The 23,103-nt window shown below is 39.0% G+C and overlaps 2 protein-coding genes across 5 annotated transcripts in view; one reads left to right on the forward strand and one right to left on the reverse strand.

The window, feature by feature from the left end:
• The window catches only part of CENPJ (centromere protein J), a 55,030-nt gene extending 42,628 nt beyond the window's left edge, over positions 1-12,402 (forward strand). For all 4 annotated transcript variants that reach the window (XM_029210594.1, XM_029210596.1, XM_029210595.1 and 1 more), the window contains 7 exons: positions 646-730; positions 7,024-7,085; positions 7,348-7,467; positions 9,308-9,448; positions 9,528-9,612; positions 9,698-9,818; positions 11,548-12,402. In XM_029210594.1, coding sequence (XP_029066427.1) covers positions 646-730; positions 7,024-7,085; positions 7,348-7,467; positions 9,308-9,448; positions 9,528-9,612; positions 9,698-9,818; positions 11,548-11,743 — 810 coding nt within the window. In that variant the 3' untranslated portion in view covers positions 11,744-12,402. The remainder of the gene's footprint in view (positions 1-645; positions 731-7,023; positions 7,086-7,347; positions 7,468-9,307; positions 9,449-9,527; positions 9,613-9,697; positions 9,819-11,547) is intronic.
• Positions 12,403-13,720: 1,318 nt separating this feature from the next.
• The window catches only part of RNF17 (ring finger protein 17), a 100,834-nt gene continuing 91,451 nt past the window's right edge, over positions 13,721-23,103 (reverse strand). The window contains exons 30-35 of the mRNA XM_029210218.1: positions 21,250-21,366; positions 19,950-20,118; positions 17,924-18,059; positions 15,874-16,063; positions 14,340-14,439; positions 13,721-13,841 (exon numbers count right to left, since the gene is read on the reverse strand). Coding sequence (XP_029066051.1) covers positions 14,341-14,439; positions 15,874-16,063; positions 17,924-18,059; positions 19,950-20,118; positions 21,250-21,366 — 711 coding nt within the window. The 3' untranslated portion in view covers positions 13,721-13,841; position 14,340. The remainder of the gene's footprint in view (positions 13,842-14,339; positions 14,440-15,873; positions 16,064-17,923; positions 18,060-19,949; positions 20,119-21,249; positions 21,367-23,103) is intronic.

Consider the following 23,103-nt stretch of genomic DNA (forward strand, 5'->3'; position numbering starts at 1 on the left):
TTGATTATGTCCCACATTCTGCATTCGAATGCTTTGAAATTGATACTTTTGTAGTTCTTCATAATCGCAGATACTGATAATGACTAGTTCTAGACTTTGTCCATTGGAGCGCATGGCCATGGTGGGAGAGAACAGGTGTAGAGATGGCAGCTAAGGTATTGGGGTGGCTTCTTCTGGCACGCGGGGTCCACGGACATGAGACTTGCTGGGGCAGGGGTGGCTAGGGAGGAGAGAAGGAGGTCTGGTTGGAGGTGGTGGTGGGGAGCAAGGAGGACATCTACCTTGACCTCTAAATCTGGGGGCTGCGGAAGGGGCAGTGGTGAGCAGTCTTCTGCTGTCTGACCATGAGTTCATGTCCTCTCCTCTGGCCGCTCTGGTAACAGTCACAAAAACCTGTTTTGTTTTACATGGTCTGTTATGCCTTCACTTGAGGATTGCATGTATTTCCAGAGGCGGCGTGTGCGTGTGTGTGTAGTTCATTCCTAGTAGCAGCTTGTTCACTCTGGCCTGTAGCGATAAACGAAAACAGCATAAATGAACACACTTAAAACATTTCCATTGCAAGCTGAGTTCTGTTAGTTTCATTCCTTGTACTAATGTGTAAACTAATACTAATTTTATATTCAAAATTTTCTTATACTATAGAAGTCATCAGTTCGATTTCAAAAGAGTCAAGTTTCTTCAGGAACCCAGGTAGAAAAGTACAAAAAAACCTATTTGCCAACACAAGGTAAGATAGTTGCATGATCTTCTTAGAAAATATTTCAGGAATTTAGAGAGTGGAGAATTTACACCCAACTTAAGAAAGAAAACATTGTAAATATAATTGAAGCCCCTGTGTATCCTACTCCCAGTTAATGTGCACCCTGACAGCATTCCCTTTCTTATTTTTCATTCTTTTACTACATTGTGTCCGTCAATCAATACAGTGTTGTTTCATAGTTCATCCCTCTGCAGTTTGCTGCTTTCTCAGTATTTTAAGACGTAGCCTCATTAATACATATAAACTCTAGCTGTACAGATTCCATGTGTATTTGCCACAGTATATTTTCTTGTTGGCGGGCATTCTGGTTTTCCCCCAGTTTGTCACAGAATGAAAAGGGCCGCAGAACAAGTCTCGGTCATGTGAGTTTCTCTCTGACACATGTCAGGAGTAGGATATTGGGTCACATCAGGTTTGTGCCACTTTAGGAGGCTTTCCCTTTGCAAAGCGGTTACCAGTTTCTTTTTTTACTGTCAGCAGAACATGCTCTTTGTGCTTGCCAACACTTGATCTGCTCAGACTTTACAATTTTGGCTAGTCAGGTGGGTGTGAAATGGTGGGTCAGTGTAATATGCATTTCCCAGGTTACTGATGAGGTAATGTGAGCATCTTTTCATATTTAGTGGACATTTGGGTCTCCTCTTTTGTGAATTGCCTGTCCATTTCTTTTGCCCATTTAAAACTCTGTGTGTGTGTACGTGTACGTGTATGTGTTTCTGTATTGAAGTTAGTTATTCTGCAACTAATCCTTTGTCATTTGTAAGCACTGCCAGTATCTCCTGCCAATCTGTATGTAGCTTTTTGGTTTGTGGGTTTTTTTTTTTTTTTTTTGCGGTACACGGGCCTCTCACTGCTGCGGCCTCTCCCGTTGCGGAGCACAGGCTCCGGACGCGCAGGCTCAGCGGCCATGGCTCACGGGCCCAGCTGCTCTGCGGCATGTGGGATCTTCCTGGACTGGGGCACGAACCCGTGTCCCCTGCATCGGCAGGCGGACTCTCAACCACTGCGCCACCAGGGAAGCCTGGTTTGTGGGTTTTTTAAAAAAATAAAATTATTTATTTTTGGCTCTGTTGGGTCTTCGTTGCTGTGTGCGGGCTTTCTCTAGTTGCGGTGAGCGGAGGCTACTCTTTGTTGCGGTGCGTGGGCTTCTCATTGCGGTGGCTTCTCTTGTTGCGGAGCACGGGCTCTAGGCGCACGGGCTTCAGTAGTTGTGGTGCATGGGCTTCGGTAGTTGTGGCACACGGGCTTAGTTGCTCCGCGGCATGTGGGATCTTCCCAGACCAGGGCTCGAACCTGTATCCTGTGCATTGGCAGGTGGATTCTTAATCACTGTGCCACCAGGGAAGTCCCTGGTTTGTGTTTTTTATATACATGTTTTTCTTTTTAATATTGAAGTTAATCAATTTTTTAAAAAAATGGTTTTTGCTTTTTGTGACTGAGATATCCTTCTCAATCGTCAGGTCACAAATATGCTATTTTCTCCCATGAACTTTTGTTTTCACAACTGGGTCTTTAAGATCTACCTGGCATTTTTAGAAATTATTTCTGTGAATTAAATTTATAAAAGTGGATATAACATATGCAGTTTGGCAGTTATAAAGGAAATACTTGGGTAACCACTGCCTAGATAAAGAAATAGATCAGCAGCATCCCAGAACTGACCCCTCCATGATTATATTACATTGCTTTTCCCTTTCATAGGTGCAGCCCTAAAAAAATGTTTTACTTGTTTTTCAGCTTTCTGAATAGAGTTGTACTGTATGTATTGCATTGTCTTCTTTCACTACCTAGTTTGTTTTTTTTTAATGCATCTTTATTGCAGTATAATTGCTTCACAATGCTGTTAGTTTCTGTTGTTCAACAAAGTGATTCAGCCATATGCATACACATGTCCCCATATCCCCTCCCTCTTGAGCCTCCCCCCCAACCTCCCTATCCCACCTCTCTAGGTCATCGCAAAGCACCGAGCCGATCTCCCTGTGCTATGCTGCTGCTTCCCAACAGCCAACTATTTTACATTCGGTAGTGTATATATGCCGATGCTACTCTCACTTCGCCCCAGCTTCACCCTCCCACCCCATGTCCTCAAGTCCATTCTCTATGTCTACCTCTTTATTCCTGCCCTACAACTAGGTTCATGGGTACCGTTTTTTTTTTTTAAGATTCCCTATCTATGCATTAGCATACAGTATTTGTTTTTCTCCTTCTGATTTAATTCACTCTGTATGACAGTCTCTGGGTCCATCCACCTCACTACAAATAACTCAATTATGTTTCTTTTTATGACTGAGTAATATTCCTTTGTATATATGTGCCACATCTTCTTTATCCATTCATCTGTCGATGGATACTTAGGTTGCTTCCATGTCCTGGCTATTGTAAATAGAGCTGCAGTGAACATTGTGGTACATGACTCTTTTTGAATTATGGTTTTCTCAGGGTATATGCCCAGTAGAGGGATTGCTGGGTCGTATGGTAGTTCTATTTTTAGTTTTTTAAGGAACCTCCATATTCTCCATAGTGGCTGTATCAATTTACATTCCCACCAACAGTGCAAGAGGGTTCCCTTTTCTCCACACCCTCTCCAGCATTTATTGTTTGTAGATTTTTTCATGGTGGCCGTTCTGACTGGTGTGAGGTGATACCTCATGGTAGTTTTGATTTGCATTTCTCTAATGATTAATGATGTTGAGCATTCTTTCATGTGTTTGTTGGCAATCTGTATATCTTCTTTGGAGAAATGTCTATTTAGGTCTTCTGCCCGTTTTTGCTTTTTTTAATATTGAGCTGCATGAGCTGCTTGTAAATTTTGGAGATTAATCCTTTCTCAGTTGCTTCATTTGCAAATATTTTCTCCCATTCTGAGGGTTGTCTTTTCGTCTTCTTTATGGTTTCCTTTGCTGTGCAAAAGTATTTGAGTTTCATTAGGTCCCATTTGTATATTTTTATTTCCGTTTCTCTAGGAGGTGGGTCAAAAAGGATCTTGCTGTGATTTATGTCATAGAGTGTTCTGCCTATGTTTTCCTCTAAGAGTTTTATAGTGTCTGGCCTTACATTTAGGTCTTCAATCCATTTTGAGTTTATTTTTGTGTATGGTGTTAGGGAGTGTTCTAATTTCATTGCACTTATTGAAGAGGCTGTCTTTTCTCCATTGTATATTCTTGCCTCCTTGATCAAAGATAAGGTGACCATATGTGTGTGGGTTTATCTCTGGGCTTTCTATCCTGTTCCATTGATGTGTATTTCTGTTTTTGTGCCAATACCCTAACTGTCTTGATTACTGTAGCTTTGTGGTAGGGTCTGAAGTCTGGGAGCCTGATTTCTCCATCTCCGTTTTTCTTTCTCAAGATCACTTTGGCTATTTGGGGTCTTTTGTGTCCATACAAATTGTAAAATTTTTTGTTCTAATTCTGTGAAGAATGCCATTGGTAGTTTGATAAGGATTGCGTTGAATCTGTAGATTGCTTTGGGTAGTATAGTCATTTTCACAGTATTGATTCTTCCAATCCAAGAACATGGTATATTTCTCCATCTGTTTATGTCATCTTTGATTTCTTTCATCAGTATTTTATAGTTTTCTGAGTACAGGTCTTTTTCTCCTTAGGTAGGTTTATTCCTAGGTATTTTATTCTTTTTGTTGTGATGGTAAATGGGATTGTTTCCTTAATTTCTCTGATTTTTCGTTGTTAGTGTATAGGAATGCAAGAGATTTCTGTGCATTAATTTTGTATCCTGCAACCTTACCAAATTCATTGATTAGTTGTAGTAGTTTTTTGGTGGCATCTTTAGGATTTTCTATGTATAGTATCATGTCCTCCGCAAACAGTGACAGTTTTATGTCTTCTTTTCCAATTTATATTTCTTTTTCTTCTCTGATTGCCGTGGCTAGGACTTCCAGAACTATGTTGAATAATAGTGGTGAGAGTGGACATCCTTGTCTTGTTCCTGATCTTAGTGGAAATGCTTTCAGTGTTTCACCTTTGAGTATGATGCTTGCTGTGGGTTTGTCATATATGGCCTTTATTATGTTGAGGTAGGTTCCCTCTATGCTCATTTTCTGGAGCATTTTTATCATAAATGGGTGTTGAATTTTGTCAGACGCTTTTTCTGCATCTATTGAGATGATCATATGGTTTTTATTCCTTAATTTGTGTATATGGTGTATCACATTGATTGATTTGCATATACTGAAGAATCCTTGCATCCCTGGGATAAATCCCACTTGATCATGGTGTATGATCCTTTTAATGTGTTGTTGCATTCTATTTGCCAGTTTTTGTTCAGGATTTTTGCGTCTATATTCATCAGTGATATTGGTCTGTAATTTCCTTTTTTTTCATATCTTTTTCTGGTTTTGGTATCAGGGTGATGGTGGCTTTGCAGATTGAATTTGGGAGTGTTCTTCCCTCTGCAGTTTTTTGGAAGAGTTTGAGAAGGATGGGTGTTAGGTCTTCTGTAAATGTTTGATGGAATTCGCCTGTGAAGCCATCTGGTCCTGGGCTTTTGTTGGTTGGAAGATTTTAAATTACAGTTTCAATTTCATTGCTTGTGATAGGTCTGTATATATTTTCTAATTCTTCCTGGTTCGGTCTTGGAAAATTGTATCTTTCCAAGAATTTGTCCATTTCTTCGTGGTTGTCCATTTTATTGGCATATAGCTGTTTGTGGTAGTCTCTTATAATCCTTTGTATTTCTGTGGTGTCAGTTGTGATTTCTCCTTTTTCATTTCTAATTTTATTGATTTGCATCCTCTCCCTTTTTGACTTGATGAGTCTGGCTAAGGGAGAGGAAAGAGGAATGATTTAGCCACCATGATGCTGACTTCACCTTTAAAAGTTCCCAGATTTCTTTCTTTAATGTAGTTGAATTTCACCTTTTTCCTTTATGGGTGGTGCTTCTTGCCTTAAGTCTTTACCTATCCTGAGGTCATAAACATATACTCCTAAAGTATCTAGCTGTTCCAGCATTAGTTATTAATTTTGACATGTCATTTTATAAGGTGCTCACAGTGGTGGACACCCATCCTCCTCTGTTCCTCCCAGTGAGAGTGTGCTCAGAGGCTTGTTCATGACGTTCACAAACAGCTGAGAGAATTAAGCTTGATGAGCTTGAATACTGGTTCTGACTTGACTTTTATTAGTTGACAACCTTGGCAAGTTATTTAGCCTCTCAGCTTTGATTTCCTCACCTATAAAATGAGGCTATTAGTCTTTTCTACGAGGCTGGTTGTAAGATTTAGAGATGATGTAACACGGAGCTCAGACTGCACTGTGGTTCTTTGTGCCTGTGAGGTGGAGGAAGGTGTTCATTTAGCCAAATCTGTGTGCACTCCTTGATCCCTTTTTTCTTGTATCCTAACCCCCCACTCCCATCAATCCCTAAACTAATCCTGATGTTGATATTTTCTGAATTAAGTAGGTTGAACCATATGACATTGCTAGCACTCGGCTGTTTGGGACCCACGGGTCAGTGATTTGACACAGTACAAACACTGCCGTCTCCACAGTCGCCCACCAGCCTCCTGACTGGACTCTGCCTCTGTTCTTCTCTAGTCTATTCTCCCTGGAGCATCCAGCATCCATTTTAGTGTTTAACACTTAAGTCAGATCCTGGCACTTGAGCTTGAAACCCTTCAAATTTGGGAGTGTTTATAATACCCGTTGGCATATAAGAAGAAAATATTAGAACTTCAGTGTATTTTTAATATCACTTTGTTGGTGGTGGTGTCTGTGTGTATGCACATACATGCTTATTTTATAATGTATGAACGTGTACAGTACATGATTTGTGTGTTGGTCATGATCTAAAAAGTTTAGACCACAGCCATTAGGTCTAGATTATAATTAAATACCCAGTTATTTTTTTTCAAGCCAAATTCTATGTGTATTCCTGGATGCTTCTATTATCTGTACCCCATTCCTACCCTCTAACTAAAGTCCTGGTGATTGTCTCCAAAATACCTTTGGGTCCATCTATTAGGTTAGTTGAGCACCTTTCTCCAGATTGTACACTTTCAAAAAACAGATACTTTGCGTTTCTTGGTCATCAGACTTAAGTATTTGAATAAGTATTTGAATTTATACAGTGAAGAACTCCTAGGAGTTAATAAAGAAAAGTACTAAGACTTCCTTAAATAATGGGTAAAGGACGGCAGTTCACAAAAGAAGAGTGAACTAAGGAGATGTTTGACCATAGTATTGAGTAAACTTAAAACTTTCAATTAAATAATAAAACTAACTCTGGTAATTATATTCTAACAGGCAACCCATCTCGAAGATCCAAGTCTGTGTCTCGTGATTTAGGCAATTCGGATAAAGGACAAGTAAAATCTCTTTATGTTTTTATATATTAAACATATTATTCAGGCTTAGAGTTGACTGGTTAACTGGCTTAAGTTTCTAAACCATTTATAAAGGAAGCTTTTTACTTAACATTGTAAATGTTTTCTATACAACACCAAATACTAGTCATACTAGAATCCTGTAATAGTGGAATCTGGCTTTCGGACTAAGTGTAAGTTTTAGCTGCTTGAAATTTTTATTACATGTAATGTAGGACAGACCGAGAGCCTCTTGTCCTTACAGATAGCCTTACCCAGGGAGCCACCTGAACCAGTGAACTCTCCAGATCCTGAATGTAAAGACGACGATGAAAAAGAAGAAAAAGAAGAAATTCAGGGAGAAATCAGCCATCCTGATGGAAAGGTTAAACTTTTTTCTTTAAACCAATGAATACTATAAAAAATGAACATGGGTTGAAATAGAGTTGAGGGGCTTCCCTGGTGGCGCAGTGGTTGAGAGTCCGCCTGCCGATGCAGGGGACACGGGTTCGTGCCCCGGTACGGGAGGATCCCACATGCCGTGGAGCGGCTGGGCCCGTGAGCCATGGCCGCTGAGCCTGCGCATCTGGAGCCTGTGCTCCGCAACGGGAGAGGCCACAACAGTGAGAGGCCCGCGTACCGCAAAAAAAAAAAAGTTTAAAAAAAAAAAAAAGAGTTGAAACACTTAGATTCTGAAATAATTGATCTTCAAGACTTGATGGGGCTGAGGACCTTGGCACATGACTCGGTTTGAACCTTGGGACCCTATGAAAATACTAAATGGACAGCATGCATTTAGTTGCCATTTCTAATTTAGAGATGATGCAACAAAAGGAGGAATACAGTCCAGTTGCTTAAACTTCTTGTTCTTTCTCCAGACATAGCTAAGAAGCCTTGGTAATCCTTGGTACTTTTCAAAACCTCAGTTCTCGGTCCTACCCTTCCTGCAGGCTTCCTTAAATATTTCCTGGATCAGCTGCTCTCCATCCCCAGCCTGGCAATTTTATTCTTGTGCTTAGGAGAGGTTTTGAGTGGGAAAATGGCCTGGCTGGGTGTTCCAGCTAAAAAGTGAAAATGACAAGAGGAGGAACATAAACAGGGTTACTGAGGTGGTGATGAGGGAATTTTTCCTCGGGTTTATAGAACATGTACTTTTCCAAGTACTCTAATCTGATCCACTTTAATAGAAATCAGAAGGCTAAAGTTCACTTCAAATCTTGAGGAATGAGTGAAGGACAAGACCAACAGTCAGAAGTAAGTTGTTAGGCTCTTCCTGTACAAACTCTACTTCAGGATAACAAATTGTTGACGAGGGAAGGTTTTCTTTTTTAGAAGAATCGCAGCTAATGAATGGAAGAGGAATGAGAAAATTAGAGAATCCCCAGTTTACAATTTCTGATGACACGAGGGTCTAGGTAGCCATCAGTGGCTCCTAAAACCTTAGACGAAAGGTTGACGGATCTCGTGATGCCACCCACTCAGTGCTGAGGTCAGGAGGCAGCGCATACTTACTGGATTTCTGGACGTGCTGCCATACAAGGCCCACTGCTGCACCTAAAAAGTACTCTTGGCAGAGTAATTCAGCTGGAATTTAATCAAGCCTCGAGAGCTAACTACTGGGTTTTTTAAGGAAAAAGTGATATGGGAACATGTTTAATGACACCATAATGGAAAAGCAATCAGCCAATTCCAGAGTGTGGGAAATGTTACATATTCAGTGACCCAGTTCCTTCAACAGTTGTCATTAAAAAAGGGGGAAAGGAAGGCACCATTAGAAGTTGAGGGGAGAGACATCAAGTGTGTGTGGATCTTGTTTTGATCCTGATTCAAGTAAACTGTAAAAGGCCTTCTTTGTGTGCATTTATGGAAAATATGGTTATGATATGATGAAGGAATTAATTACAGCTTATTAGGGATGAAAACGGTTTGGTTATGTTAAAAATACTTCCATTAGAGATACCTGTTGAAATGTTTACAGAAGTGATGTCTGCAGTTTGCTTGAAAAAAAAGTTTGTTTTGCGGGAACAGGTGACCTAAGAACAGTGATGTGTAGATAGGTGAAGCTGATTATTATGAACTTACCAACTTTTCTCTCCCTCTGAGAAATGTTTTAATTTTTATTATGAAAAATTTCAAAGTAGGCTATTAAAAGTATTAGGGATATTTTTGTCGTGGTCTCAGGAAGTTTTACATATTGATAGTCCTGGTTTTTCTTTCTTTTGTAGATAGAAAAGGTTTATAAGAATGGGTGCCATGTTATATTGTTTCCAAATGGAACCCGAAAAGAAGCGAGTGCAGATGGAAAGACGGTCACTGTCACTTTCTTCAACGGTGATGTCAAGCAGGTCATGCCGGATGGGAGAGTGGTAGGTTTCCACGGGCGTGTTTTGTCCGTAGCGTAAACACCTCTGAAGAGGAGGCAGTGCTGACTCTGTGTCTTTGCAGATCTACTACTACGCAGCCACACACACCACCCACACCACGTACCCAGAAGGACTGGAAGTCTTACATTTCTCAAGCGGACAGATAGGTGAAAACCTGCTGTGCCCTCTCAGTTATTGCATTCTTCCTTTCCTTTAAAAACAAAATATTTATGGTAACCCCTTTTTCTACAGAAAAACATTTCCCAGATGGAAGAAAAGAAATCACGTTTCCTGATCAGACTATCAAAAACTTGTTTGCTGATGGACAAGAAGAAAGCATTTTCCCAGATGGTACAATTGTCAGAGGGCAACGGTACGTTACCTGTTTTGTTTCTGGATTTTCTAGTTTTCAACTTTTACTACCAGTTGAATTTTAAAAATCTTAAAACATTTGTGTAAGTCATTCAACATTTCACTGAGTTCAGAATTTCAGAGCAGGTGAGACATGTTTTCAGCATTCTGGAGTTTAGGATGAGTTTGAGATAAATGCATTGTAACGTCTAGTTAGTCTTTAGCCTACAGACCTCTAAAGGGTGTCTGAACAGCACTTCACGAAAGGCAAATGGCAAGTATTTGTTTAGAAAGCAATCTGGTGAAATTTGAAAACAGTGAGTGAGACACAAGGAAGGAAAGCTGCCCTGTCAATTTTTAACAATAACCAGACTCTTGTATTTTGATTATCTGGGTCTCCCTGTCCCAGCGTAAGCACTTTACTCTCTGGCCACCCTAAGCCAATTCCTTAAAATCAACATTTATCTTTCTTTATCCTTCTGAGTGTTAAATGTCTTGAAGTTAGAGTCAGCTTCTTCAATCCACAGTGAAGAGCATCTTATAAGCACCATTTTTTTTTTTTATTTTTTATTTTATTTTTTGCGGTACGCGGGCCTCTCACTGTTGTGGCCTCTCCCGTTGCGGAGCGCAGGCTCCGGACGCACAGGCTCAGCGGCCATGGCTCATGGGCCCAGCCGCTCCATGGCATGTGGGATCCTCCCGGACCGGGGCACGAACCCGTGTCCCCTGCATCGGCAGGTGGACTCTCAACCACTGCGCCACCAGGGAAGTCCATAAGCACCATTTTAATTGAAACCTTGGTGGAGTTTTGTCAAATCGAGAGTCCTGTTTTTAGTTTCACCCTCCTCTCCTGGAGTGTAACAGTTTAAGTACCCATTAACTTGAATTCTATGATATAAACTTGGCAATAATGCAGGAACTTCTCATGGTCATGATTGTGTTTTTCCCTTAATGTGGTCTGAAACTTTATCTGGTGCTCAACTAAAGATTTTCCTCAAACTTTATTTCTTCTGTGTACAGTATACTTTGATTTTAGAAACTTTTCAAAAAAATTGACTCGATTGAAATTTTCTGTAGTAGAAAGAAAATAATATGAAAAGGTCCCCATATCCGTCTATCCATCTTCAAGTATTAACTCATGGCAAGTCTTTTTTCATCTACACTAAAGCACATCCCATGTATTAATTCATTCAGGATTATCATGTTTTAATTGAGGTATAACTGACATAACATTAGTTTCAGGTGTACAGCAAAGATTTGATATTTGTATATATTGCAAGATGATCACAGAAGTCTAGTTAACTTCCATCATTACACATACTTACACATTTTTCTTGTGATGAAAACTTTTATTCTCTTAGCAGCTTTCAAATATGCAATTCATTCAGGATTACTTTGCCGTTTTTCACTTACAGCAGTGGTTCTTGAATCAGCTGGAGGGGACTGTTCCAGAGCAGGTTGCTGGGCCCCAGCCAAATAATTTGCGTTTCTAATGAGCCCTCGGGTGATGCTGACACCCTAGGGCCACACTTGATAGGGCACTGGCTCTCTAACACTTTTATGTGGCACAGAGCCATTGTGTTCATATAAAATTTGAGAAATAACCAAAACAGAAAAAACCATTCTGTGCTGAGGAGTCCCAATTATACCTATAGGACCAGGGATGTTCTAGGAGAAGGAATAACTGCCGGAGTTCTCCTGCTGTATACTCCATGTTTTTAAAGAAATTAAATTCTACTTTAAATTTACAGAGATGGCAACAAAATCATAGAGTTTAATAATGGCCAACGAGAACTACACACGGCCCAGTTCAAGAGACGGGAGTATCCAGATGGCACTGTTAAAACTGTGTATGCAAACGGTCTTCAAGAAACCAAATATTCATCTGGTCGCCTAAGAGTTAAAGACAAGGATGGTAATGTTCTAATGGACACAAAGTTGTCATGATCCTTGTGTGTGGCTAATCATGAAATAACATTAACTAACTTCATTTTCTTCTTTAAAAAATGTACATTTTCTTGTGGATTCTGTGGTTTAATTTATATATACTGTGTGTATATATAAATGGAAAAGATTGTTTGGAATTTTTTCATACTGTTTGAAATGCACAGGGACAGCTTTCATTTTTAGTTCACCTACCTTGTCTTTCTACGGTTCTAACCAGTATAGACTTTTAACAAGTGGATGCTTTCATTGGTTGGAGATGGTTATGAGAGCCAAGAAGTACAAGAAGCACAGTATCACAGATTTTCCCACCACCTACCAGGCCTACGAAGGGCTTGCTTAGAAAGTTTACTGAAGGAGTAAGAGGATTTCTCCAGTCAAAATATTACTGTGCTCAATTAGTACTAAAATTAAAGCATTATCTACCACAGAGGTTACGGAAGTTAAAACAGTGACTGAGTACAAATAAACAGTAAAACAGGCAGAAGAGTTCATCCTATGAGTGTAGATAAATCTCATAGGAGGAAAAAGCAGTTGTAACGAGGGTGACAGCTGAGAAAGGCGGGGCGTGAAAACTAACCAGTGTTAACTGATTGATAGACCACAGGTGCCTTGACCTTATTACCTGTAAGGCGGGGCTGACAGAAGCAAGATGTCCTTGAAGCGGGGTGGGGGTGGGGGGGGTGGGCAAGTCACCTACAAGTAGATTTACATAGTAAGTTTGGTCTAGTCACTTAGTGCAGTCTGACAGTAGTGGTGGCAGTAACTCAGTTTTTAAAAAAAAGCCACATGTATTAATTCCAGGTGATTTAAAACTGAATAACAAAAAACTTTTCAAAGAAAATAAATAAGTATATATATTACCAATAGAGAAAGATTTTTAAATTTTATTTTTTTAATTATTATTATTTTTGGCTGTGCCGCACCTCTTGGGGGATCTCAGTTCCCAGACCAGGGACTGAACCCAGGCCACAGCAGTGAAAGTGCCAAATCCTAACCCCTAGACCATCAGGGAGCTCCCTAGAGAAAGATTTTTAAGTGAGACACAGCACAAACCTTAAAAGGTTGATGAGTCAAAAGTTTGTTTGTCCAAAGATAACACAAAAGAGAGTAAAGTCACAGCCTAGGAACAGAAACACGTATCTGACAAAGGATTAGTAACCAGAATATATAAAGAATCCCTATTAGTTAAAATAGGTAATTACAAACAAAGGATATTAATAAGCAATAAACTAAAACCAGTAAATGCATATTTCAACAATGAGGTACCTTTTTACGTTCGTGTCATAAACTGGCAAACAATGGTCTGGCCACACCACATGTTGGCAAGGAACTTGGACTACTGATGGTAGAATTAGCTGGTAAAATCACTTTTTTGGAAAGCAATTGCCTCATGACCTAGTACTAAATTCCACTAAAGTGTATTTACTAGAAAACCCCTCACAGGTGCATAAGGGGTTGTACAGTAGAGTATCTGTAATTGAGAAAAAACTGGTAATGACTTAAATATCTTAACAACAGGATAAATTATATGCACAGATGGATGTGAAAGTGAATAAAACAGAGCTCTGCATACCAATATGCATTATATAGTGGAAATAAAGTAGGGGAAAAAGGTAATTGTGTGATACCGCACACACTTAAAAATATACAGAGCTCTTGTTTATGGATGCGTGCATATACAATAAAATTATAAAGCGCTATATAAGAATGATAAACACCAAATTCACAGTATTCACCTCCTCTGTAAGAAACAATGACTGGGGAAGGGTAGAACAGGGGCCTACAACCATGCTGATGATGATGTCTTATTTCTTCAGCTGAATGTACATTAGTTATAAAATGAACTAAATATGTTTTTTCTAATGTGCCTGAAATATTTCATTTAAAAATTACAGTAAAATAAAATAAGTAAATACTTGAAAGCAAATATTTATTAACTTTTTTTGAACAATTCCTAACAGTTCAACATGTAAAGAACAGAAAAAAAAAAAAAAGCCCAGCACTATTGCAGAACAAGTCAAGAAAAATAAGCCTGAAACGGTCTACATATAACAGAGAACTTTCTTCTGGGCTGCTATAGATGCTCTGTACTGTAAACCTGAAAAACAAAAGGTGTGTTATTTTAAACCTTTGCTTAAGGTTCAAATACAGTTACTGAATCACGTTACATTTATGTGAATGGATAAAGAGTGAGCTGTTTACCGAAGGACTTTAATAACCTTGTTATCAGGGCACTGACTGTCCAGCAGTGCTGCACGTGTAGCATAGAGTTCTGTGCTTAAATTATTTATAGTGCCCGCTTTCTGCTGCTCTCCTCCTTGCCCCCATAACCATCTGGCACCATGATGGTCAGGACAGCTGTCCCAAGCGTCTTTATAGCTATGGAACCTCTTTGTTGCTGGTACTCAATAGGTAAAGAAGGGCCTATGAAGGAGAGATCTACAAGAGAGACTCTGGTCGAGCTTTGTTGTCATTCCTTTGACAAGTCAAGGAAAGGCCAAAGGTGCTTTTCAGGGCAATTTAGTATGAATCTCTGCTACATCAGTCACATGCCGTATGCTGACTATGAGGGTGAACAAGAAGTCGTGGTACTTACATCACTCATCTTGGTCTGCAAGCCCCATTTCTACTAATGACATATGAACTGGATACCGTTCATCTTCATATAATGTCACTATTTGTTCTGGTACCTGAGCCTAAAATTAAAAAGATACATGTCAAGAAAACACCCGCATGTCTTTGCTGCCTGTTCCTCCTACAACTGGCAGGAGGGACAAGGCATTCTCTAAGTTTATTTATAATTTATACGCTGTTACTTTCAAAAGGTATCTTGATGGTTTCTTGCTAAGTCTCATTCTTTCCATCTTTTACTTTATTTAAAATGTAACTCTCCCCAAAGTTTTCCTAGATTGAGCCAGTGGGCTTTAATACTACCATCTCCGTTAAAATTCATTTACATTCTACACATAAAGCATACCTTTATGCATACAGTCACCAAATTTTGAGTGTTACTCATAGAGGTGAATACACATGTATTTGTAAGAACATTTGTTATTTTCACTGGCTTCTTGAGAGAAACCCTGCATAAGCTATTTACACCACTGCACACACGGGAACATGGTATGTACAGAGGTTTTGAAAAAGCACTTTCTAGTAATAGCACTGCTTCATTAAGAGCTCATTCTTGTCACAGCCAGTATATCAGAAATCCCCCAAATCTCGGGTCCCCAAACCAGGGCGAGCTGGACTGAAACAGCAGTGGTGAGGACTAGGGTGAACCGAAGAGCATGCTTCCACCTAGAGGGACTACTGTTGCCCCGCTGGTGCTAGCTGTCACTCCAGAAGAAGATTTTGTAGTACTTAGAAATAAGACTTTTTGTATAATTTTCCAATTTTATAACAGCTGTGCACTAAATCAAACATGGTTACAAGCCAGATATGGCCTTTGAGCCACCCCTTTGTGACTAAGCCTCAAGTAGAAAGCATATTTATACCAAGCATGATCTGAATTTTCTTTTCTGGACCTTCTACTGCATTAAACAATTCAAAGTCAGTACAGTTATGATATGAGCACCATTTGAACCTTTCTCTGACTCTGACCAGAATCCCCTTTCTGGTCTTTTCTACTTTTAGGATGCAGCTCAAATGTCACTTTCTCCCGGTCGTACTTAACTGAATAAGCACTCGAGTGCCTCCTAAGCAGGGGCTCAAACACCCTACCCTGATCTCTCCAGACAGAATTCATCGCTCCTGCTTCTCTCCCCACACCCACACCCCAAAGATACCTATACCTTTTTTATAGCATTTATTTCATTCTACCTTGTATTAGTAGTTTACATGTTTTCCTCATTATCAGTTCTTTGATTATAGGATACTCATCTTGATCATTTTTCATCTTAGTCATTACATCACTGATATTTTATATCATTGCAGGGCTAATCGAAAGGTTGTAAAATATAAACTAAGACATTTGAACAAGCCTTAAAATTAATCCTATAGTATTTACAACATCAAATGCTTTAAAGCGTTTTTGCATCTAGAGCTGCAGAGATAAAAAGCACTTTAGAAAGTTAACAGGGATCCTTGAAATAGCTTTGAAAGTATTTTGGCTAATTAAGACAGATATTTACCATGGAAGAAGCATAAAGTTGTTTTCCTTGAAGACAGTCTATCATAGCCCACAATGCTTCCATGCTCCACTTGGGACAGTACGGTATTCTTGCCTTTCCTGTATCTCTTAAGGGAGGTTTAAACCCTGCCAAGAGAACCTTTATGGCTCGGGCTGGATACTGCATAAGATGAAGAGGAATTTGACAAAGTCTGTCACAAAAGAAATCCTTAAATTAAAATGTTAGGAATGTCACAATTAGAGGAAAAGTTAATGGTGTTGGATTTGGCAGTGATTCTTGGATATGACACCAAAAGCACAGGCAACAGAAGAAAAAATTTTGATTATATCAAAATTTAAAACTGTGCAAAGGGCACAATCAACAGAGTGAAAAGGCAACGTACAGAATGAGAGAAAATACACATTAAAAAAGACATTTCTCCAAGGAAGAGATATAAATGGCCAACAAGCAAATGAAAAGGTGCTCAACATCACTAATCATCAGGGAAATGCAAATCAAAGCCACGATGTGATTTCACCTCATACCCATTAGGATGGCTACTATTAAACAAACAAACAAAAACGGAAGCTAACAAGTGTTGGTGAGGATACAGAGAAAAACTGGAACCCTTGGACATTTGGTGGGAATGTAAAATGCTACTGTGGGGAAGTTTGGTGGTTCCTCCAAATACTAAGAATAAGCAACTCCACTTCTGAGTATATTTAAAGCAGGGTCATGAAGAGATTTTTGTACACCCATGTTCATAGCATCATTCACAATAGCCAAGTATCCACTGATGGGTGCATGGATAAATAAAATGTGTTATATACATATGATGGAATATTATTCAGCCTTAAAAAAGAAGAAAATTCTAACATATGCTATGACATAGTTGAACCTTGACATCATGCTAAGTGAAATAAGCCAGTTACAAAAAGACGTATGAGATACCTACAATCAAAATTCATAGAGATGGGAAAGCGGAACAGTGGTTGACGGGCTGGATGAAGAGGGAATGAGGGATCGTTTAATAGGCACAGGGTTAGTTTCAGTTTTCCAAAATGAAGAGAGTTCTGGAGATTGGCTGCACTAACAATGTAAAGAAAGTTAACACTACTTAACTATACTTCTAAAAATGGTTAAGATGTTAGATTTTATGATATGTGTATTTTACCACTATTAAAAAAGTATCACAAACAACAATAAAAAAAGTTGGAAAATAACAGTGTCGGCAAGGATGTGGAGAAAATGAAACTCCTGTGCGTTGCTGGTGGAAATATAAATAGTATAGCTACTATGGAAAAGTTTGGCATTTCCTGAAAAAGTTAAACACAGAATTATCATATGGTCCCGCAGTTCCATTTTGAGGTATATAATACCCCCAAACAGCTGAAAGCAGGAACTCAAAACGGCTCTTTGTATGTCAGTGTTCATAGCATTATTCACAGACCAAGTGTCCATCAACAGATGAACAGATAAACAAAATGTGGTATATACGTAAAAACGAAATATTATATAGTCATAAAAGTAATGAAATTCTGACACATGCTTCAATTGGATGAACTCTGAAAACATCATTCTAAGTAAAATAAATCAGACATAAAAGGACAAATACTTATGATTACACTTGATGAAGAACCTAAAATAAGCAAATTCATACAGGGAGTAGAAGAGGGGTTACCGAGAGCTGAGGGAAAGGAAACGGAATGTTATTGAGGGGTACAGTTTCTATTTGGGGTTATGAAAAAGTCCTGAAAATGGACAGTAGCAATGGTCACACAACACTGAATACTTAATGCCAGTTAACTGTATACTTAAAAATGGCTAATGTAAATTTTTTCTCTAAGAATTTTTTAAAATTTATTTTTTAACATGGTAAATTTTATGTTATGTATATTTTACCACAATAAAAAATAACTTTTAGATACAAAATACTCCCAATATATAAGCAGCTTTAAAATAGATTTTTTTCTTTTAAAAAAAGAGGCAAAATCTTTTCAATTATTTAAAAAAAAAGAATAGAAAACTAAGAATCCTAATTCAACTAAGTTTACATTTTTGTTTTTTTAACCTGTTTATTGTCAGCTTTTCAGTTGATCCATAATCAACAAATTGTACCAGGACAGCCAGAGGATTAAATTCTTTAATGGCAACAATCTTTGCTCTGTACCATACGCCATCATCATATTCTGCAAGGCAAGGCATTTCTGAAAAGACAAAAAGGGGAAAATCGCATTGCCTTTTTTTTTTTTTTTTTTTTTTTTTTTTTGTGGTACGCGGGCCTCTCACTGTTGTGGCCTCTCCCGTTGCGGAGCACAGGCTCCGGACGCACAGGCTCAGCAGCCATGGCTCACGGGCCTAGCCACTCCGCGGCATGTGGGATCTTCCCGGACCGGGGCACGAACCCGTGTCCCCTGCATCAGCAGGCGGACTCTCAACCACTGCGCCACCAGGGAAGCCCCACATTGCCTTTTATTTTCTTAAAAACGTTTTTTTAAAAAAATACAGTAAAGTACAAAGAAAATATAATCACCAATTACCCATTATTCAGAATTAAACACTCAACAGTGAGCCACATGTTGACTTATGCTCTTTTTTCTGTTTATACTTTAAAAACCTTGTTTTTCTTAATTCCTAAGTTAGGAAAAGGCTGGAAGAAAGACACCTCTCCATTCTCAGAGTCCTAGTTCTTCCACCACCCAAGGCTTAAACCATCCTTCCATTGTTCCCACTTCTTATATGCCCCCGATTTTTGTTCCTTTGGGCAGCTGTCTTCTGCAAATGATAGTAAAATGGTTTCTGTTATTCCTACTTTTAATTTCCTTCTCCTCCAATCCAATTCCATTGCTCTGTAGTTTAAAAAATGTCAATGGCATCTTAACTGTCTGCAGTACCAAGTCCTTAGACTGCAATTTACAGGGTTCTTCACAATATACTCCCAACCCACTTCAACCACATATCCTCAACGTGTTACCTAAATAGATTCCTTATTCAGCTCCTTCAATAGAGATTCCATACATATTTAATAAGCACTTGTCTATGAATCAACTTGTACATATACATAATTGAAGAACAACCATAGAAAAAATGCACACATGTATGTATAGCTCCGTGAATTATCACATTACTCATGGACTGTTTGTGCAGCCTCCCTTGAGAGAAGAGCACAGTGAGGAAGGAATTGTTTCTTCCAGATTATAAATTAATTTACAAAAGTGACAGTTTATTTTTTCACTCATTGAGCAAATACTTAAGAGCACCTATTTGTGCCAGGTGCCCTCCTTAAGTGCTGATGTGCCCTCCTTAAGTGCTGTGGCACAGAGTCCCTGCTGTGGTGCTGCCTTAAAGGCCGGGAGGAGGGGAGGAGGGGGTGGGGTGGGATGCATCAGGGAAGAGCTGCCATTCGGGGATAGCTGAGCAGAGACCCTGCTACATACACATCCCAGAACTTTCCAGGCAGAGGGAACAGCAAGTGGTGTTTATCAGCCAAACATGGGTCACAAGTGATTAAAATCTCATTAAGTAAAATCAGACAGGACGTCAGACTGTTTTCCTTTGCTAAATTATCCTCTGATATGAACAAAATACCAAGGATGAATACATCCCTATACATCACATACTGATAAAATGTGTAGACACCACTCCTTGTATTCAGGAACCATCATCACCAGTAACTAGATGCATTTTCCTCATAGGAGAATGCCATATATTTAATAAAGATAGGGAAGTAGAAAGGGAAAAAAGCAGGGTTTCACCCATGCTGGCAGGACTCAACACAGTCTGAGTTCTGCTTACCCACACCACAATTAGCAGCTTAGGTGGCTTGTAATTAAAATAAGTGCCGTTCAGGTCCAAGTAACAACTCACAATCTGAGCTACTGGCAAAATTGCAAGCTCAGAAAAGCCATCTTCATGCAGTCAATGTTACAGTTCGACCTGAGCTTTGAAAAACAAAAGCGCCCCAAGGCAAGAGACCATGCATATCAAGTGAGGGTGATAAAAATACCAGTTAACCTTAGAAACAACCCAGTCTCATCAGCACTGAAACAAAACAGTGGCTTCATTAGGAATCCCATTTTACTCTGAAAGTTTAGTACCTGTTCTGAAGTCCGTCAGAGGAGAGAATGTCTCCACATCCACATTGAACCTCCCTAGCGCTTCCTCAAGGCTCTCAGGCTCAGGTTCCCAGCTGACTCCACTGTCAACTGTGTCATCATGCTGCTTAACCAGATTACAGTTTTCTACAGAGTCAAGGCAAATATACACCTAAGTGGGGAGAAGGGAAGGGAAAAAGTTCAGATTCTGTAATTTTTAGTATTCATGATGTGGACAGAACGACTGTGCAGCCAGTCCCCAGCAACAGCCTCACAGTCCTCACAGAGTCAAGTCCCCACAGCAAACCAGACTTGCTCTTTGTGACTGGAAAGCACGACAGCGGCGGTGGTCACAGCCGAGCCCAGGTTGTCAAAGGCGTGGTCTCTGCCTTGGTGGCGCTCAGCCCACCAGGGGAGCGTGCAGACCCGGGGCCGGGGCCCAGCACTCAGGCTCTGGAAGTGGATCCTGCACACCCCACACACACCCCGACTGCAACCCGAGATCCTGGATTCCCAACTTTCACGTGTGTTGTTTTATGCTGCTCAATTTGGGGTAATTTATGTGGTGACTAATAACTAATTAAAAATCATAAAAACCAACAATAGTTTGCACTACTATGTTCTCTGATGAAATTATGGAGCAAATTCTTCTTGTCTGTGAAAAGAATGGTTTACTGTGTAAAAATGGCTGAGGGACTGCCTGGCCACTTAATTTGTCATTTCTTTCTCTCTTGTTAGCCAAGCATATATAATTGAATTTTCTTTAGTGTACTTACTCATTCAGTCAATATTTACTGAGTGCCTACTATATCAGGCAGTATTCTAGGTTCTAGGGATACACCTCTGACCAAAACAGACAAAAATCCCTGTCTTCAAGGAATTACATTCCAGTGGGAAGAAGCAGACAAAGAAAATAAGGAAGTGGCACAGTGTGTTGTTACAAGGTGATAAGTGGTATGGAAAAACAGCGAATAAAGAGCACCTAAGTTCAATGTAGGAAGAGGACAGGGGAATGAGATGTTAATAAGATTTCACAGGTGGAAATAAGTTCCAACTTAACAATCTAAATATTTGATTGAAAAAGCTACACAATACTTGGAAAACCCAACAGTGATTAAGGAACACTTGCCTCATTAAGTACAAACAAGTGTCTGAAGACGACATTATAGGGCAGGCAACCTAGCGGCCACCAGCTGTCAGCTATGAAAATCAGGAAGATGGAAATGTGGAGAATCAACCCTAGAGTTAAAGACCGAGACTGCCTGTCATGTTTTTAACCACCAGCATTACTGGAATCACGTACTTCGCTGGGTGAGACAACGTGCTTAACTTGAACACCGTAGAGCTCTCCAGGGGGAGGAAGAGGTGAAGACAAATATGGCGGTAAAACAGGAGTCTCTGTTTCAGGCAAGAGCAATTCCTAAAACACCAAAAATAAATTCCAATTTCAGAGTGACTATTACAGAAACCCACCACGTTATTAAAGCTTATTACAGTGCCAATTTACTTTCATTTAGCAAAAATCTAGCTGAGACACTGAAAATCACAAAATAATTTTGTTGTAGTGGGACCAAAATGTGATAAATAATCAAAAGATCTTTAGCAATCTTTTGTCCCCTGCCCAAAAAAAAGATTTCGTGTAAAAAAAAACCCCACAGGAATATTTACTTATATATAATATTTACCTAAAACACATAAAACTCTAGAAGAATGATTAACAAATTGCGGCAGCTTAGTGGGACGGACTGGGGTGTTCAAAATGTAGAATTGGGGCGACTTCTTTTCACATTTCTGTGCTATTTCATTTATTTTTAGAGTATTTTATAATAAAAACTAATATATGAAATGACAAAGGAAGATTTAAGTTAAAAATCATGAAAAAAGTGTGCTCTCTCTTAAGCTCTATAAAAGCATAAGGAGTAATTAAAAGTTATATGATTCCAAAGAGGATCAAGGCAGTTAGCAGTTGTTAAAAGAAATATACATATAAAAATATAGGGGATTTTTCTTTTAGTAAGTTAAAAAAACACTTGAATATGGTGATTAATATGGTGATAAATACTAAAACAATCATATTCAAATTTGCAGACTCACTTATTACTATTTAACATTTCCAAACTGGTGGCAAAACAAAACATATTTGAATCACTTAGATTTCAGCAAGAAGTGACTACCTACTGTTGAATTTTACTGATTTGTTACAGAACACTTTACAACAAGCATGTCATTTTTATAATTATAGGAATTAAATTCTACTTAAAATTTTAAATAACATTTTACTTATGAAAACACTTCTTGCACCAAAAAGCAAAAGTGACAAAAGAAAAAATAAGATAAAAAGGATAAACTAGACTCCATCTAAATTTAAAACTCTGGTGTATCAAAGGATACCATCAAGAAAGTGAAAAGACAACCCACAGAATGGGAGAAAATATTTGCAAATCATATCTGATAAGGGACTTGTATCTTCACACCTATCCTAAGATGGCTAGGAAAAAAGTCAGATAAGTCTTGGTGAGGATATGGAAAAAGTGGAACCCTTGTACAATCCTAGTACCAAAGTAAAATGATGCTGCTGGTTTGGAAAACAGTTTCACAGTTCTTTAAAATGGTAAACATAGTCACCATATGACTTAGCAATGCCACTCCTAGGTCCATACTCAAGAGAACTGAAAACAGACATCCACTTAAAAATTTGTACACAAACGTTCATAGTAGCTTTAATTCACTATCTGTAAAGGTAAAAACAACGCAAGTATCCATCAACAGATGAATGGATAAACAAAATGTGGTGTATCTGTATAATGGAATATTATTCAGCAATAAAAAGGACACATACTACAACATGATTCAACCCTGCAAACATTATGCTGAATGAAAGAAGCCAGTAACAAAGGGCTATGATTCCCTTTATATGAAACGTCCAGAACAGACAAACCCACAGAAAGTTTCCAGGAAACTGGGGAAGGGGAAATGGAAAGTGACTGCTGCTGGTATGGAGCTTCTTTCTGAGATGGAATGTTGTGGAATTAGATCATTGTGATGATTGCACAACTCTATGAATATATTAAAAGCCACTGACTTGTACACTTTAAAAAGTTGGATTTTATGGTATGTAAATTATCTCAATAAAGCTGTTATGCTTACCTTCCTGATC

This window comes from Monodon monoceros, unplaced genomic scaffold, assembly GCF_005190385.1.
Source record: "Monodon monoceros isolate NGI ecotype Baffin Bay Population unplaced genomic scaffold, NGI_Narwhal_1 Super_Scaffold_8, whole genome shotgun sequence".
Lineage (NCBI taxonomy): Eukaryota > Metazoa > Chordata > Mammalia > Artiodactyla > Monodontidae > Monodon > Monodon monoceros.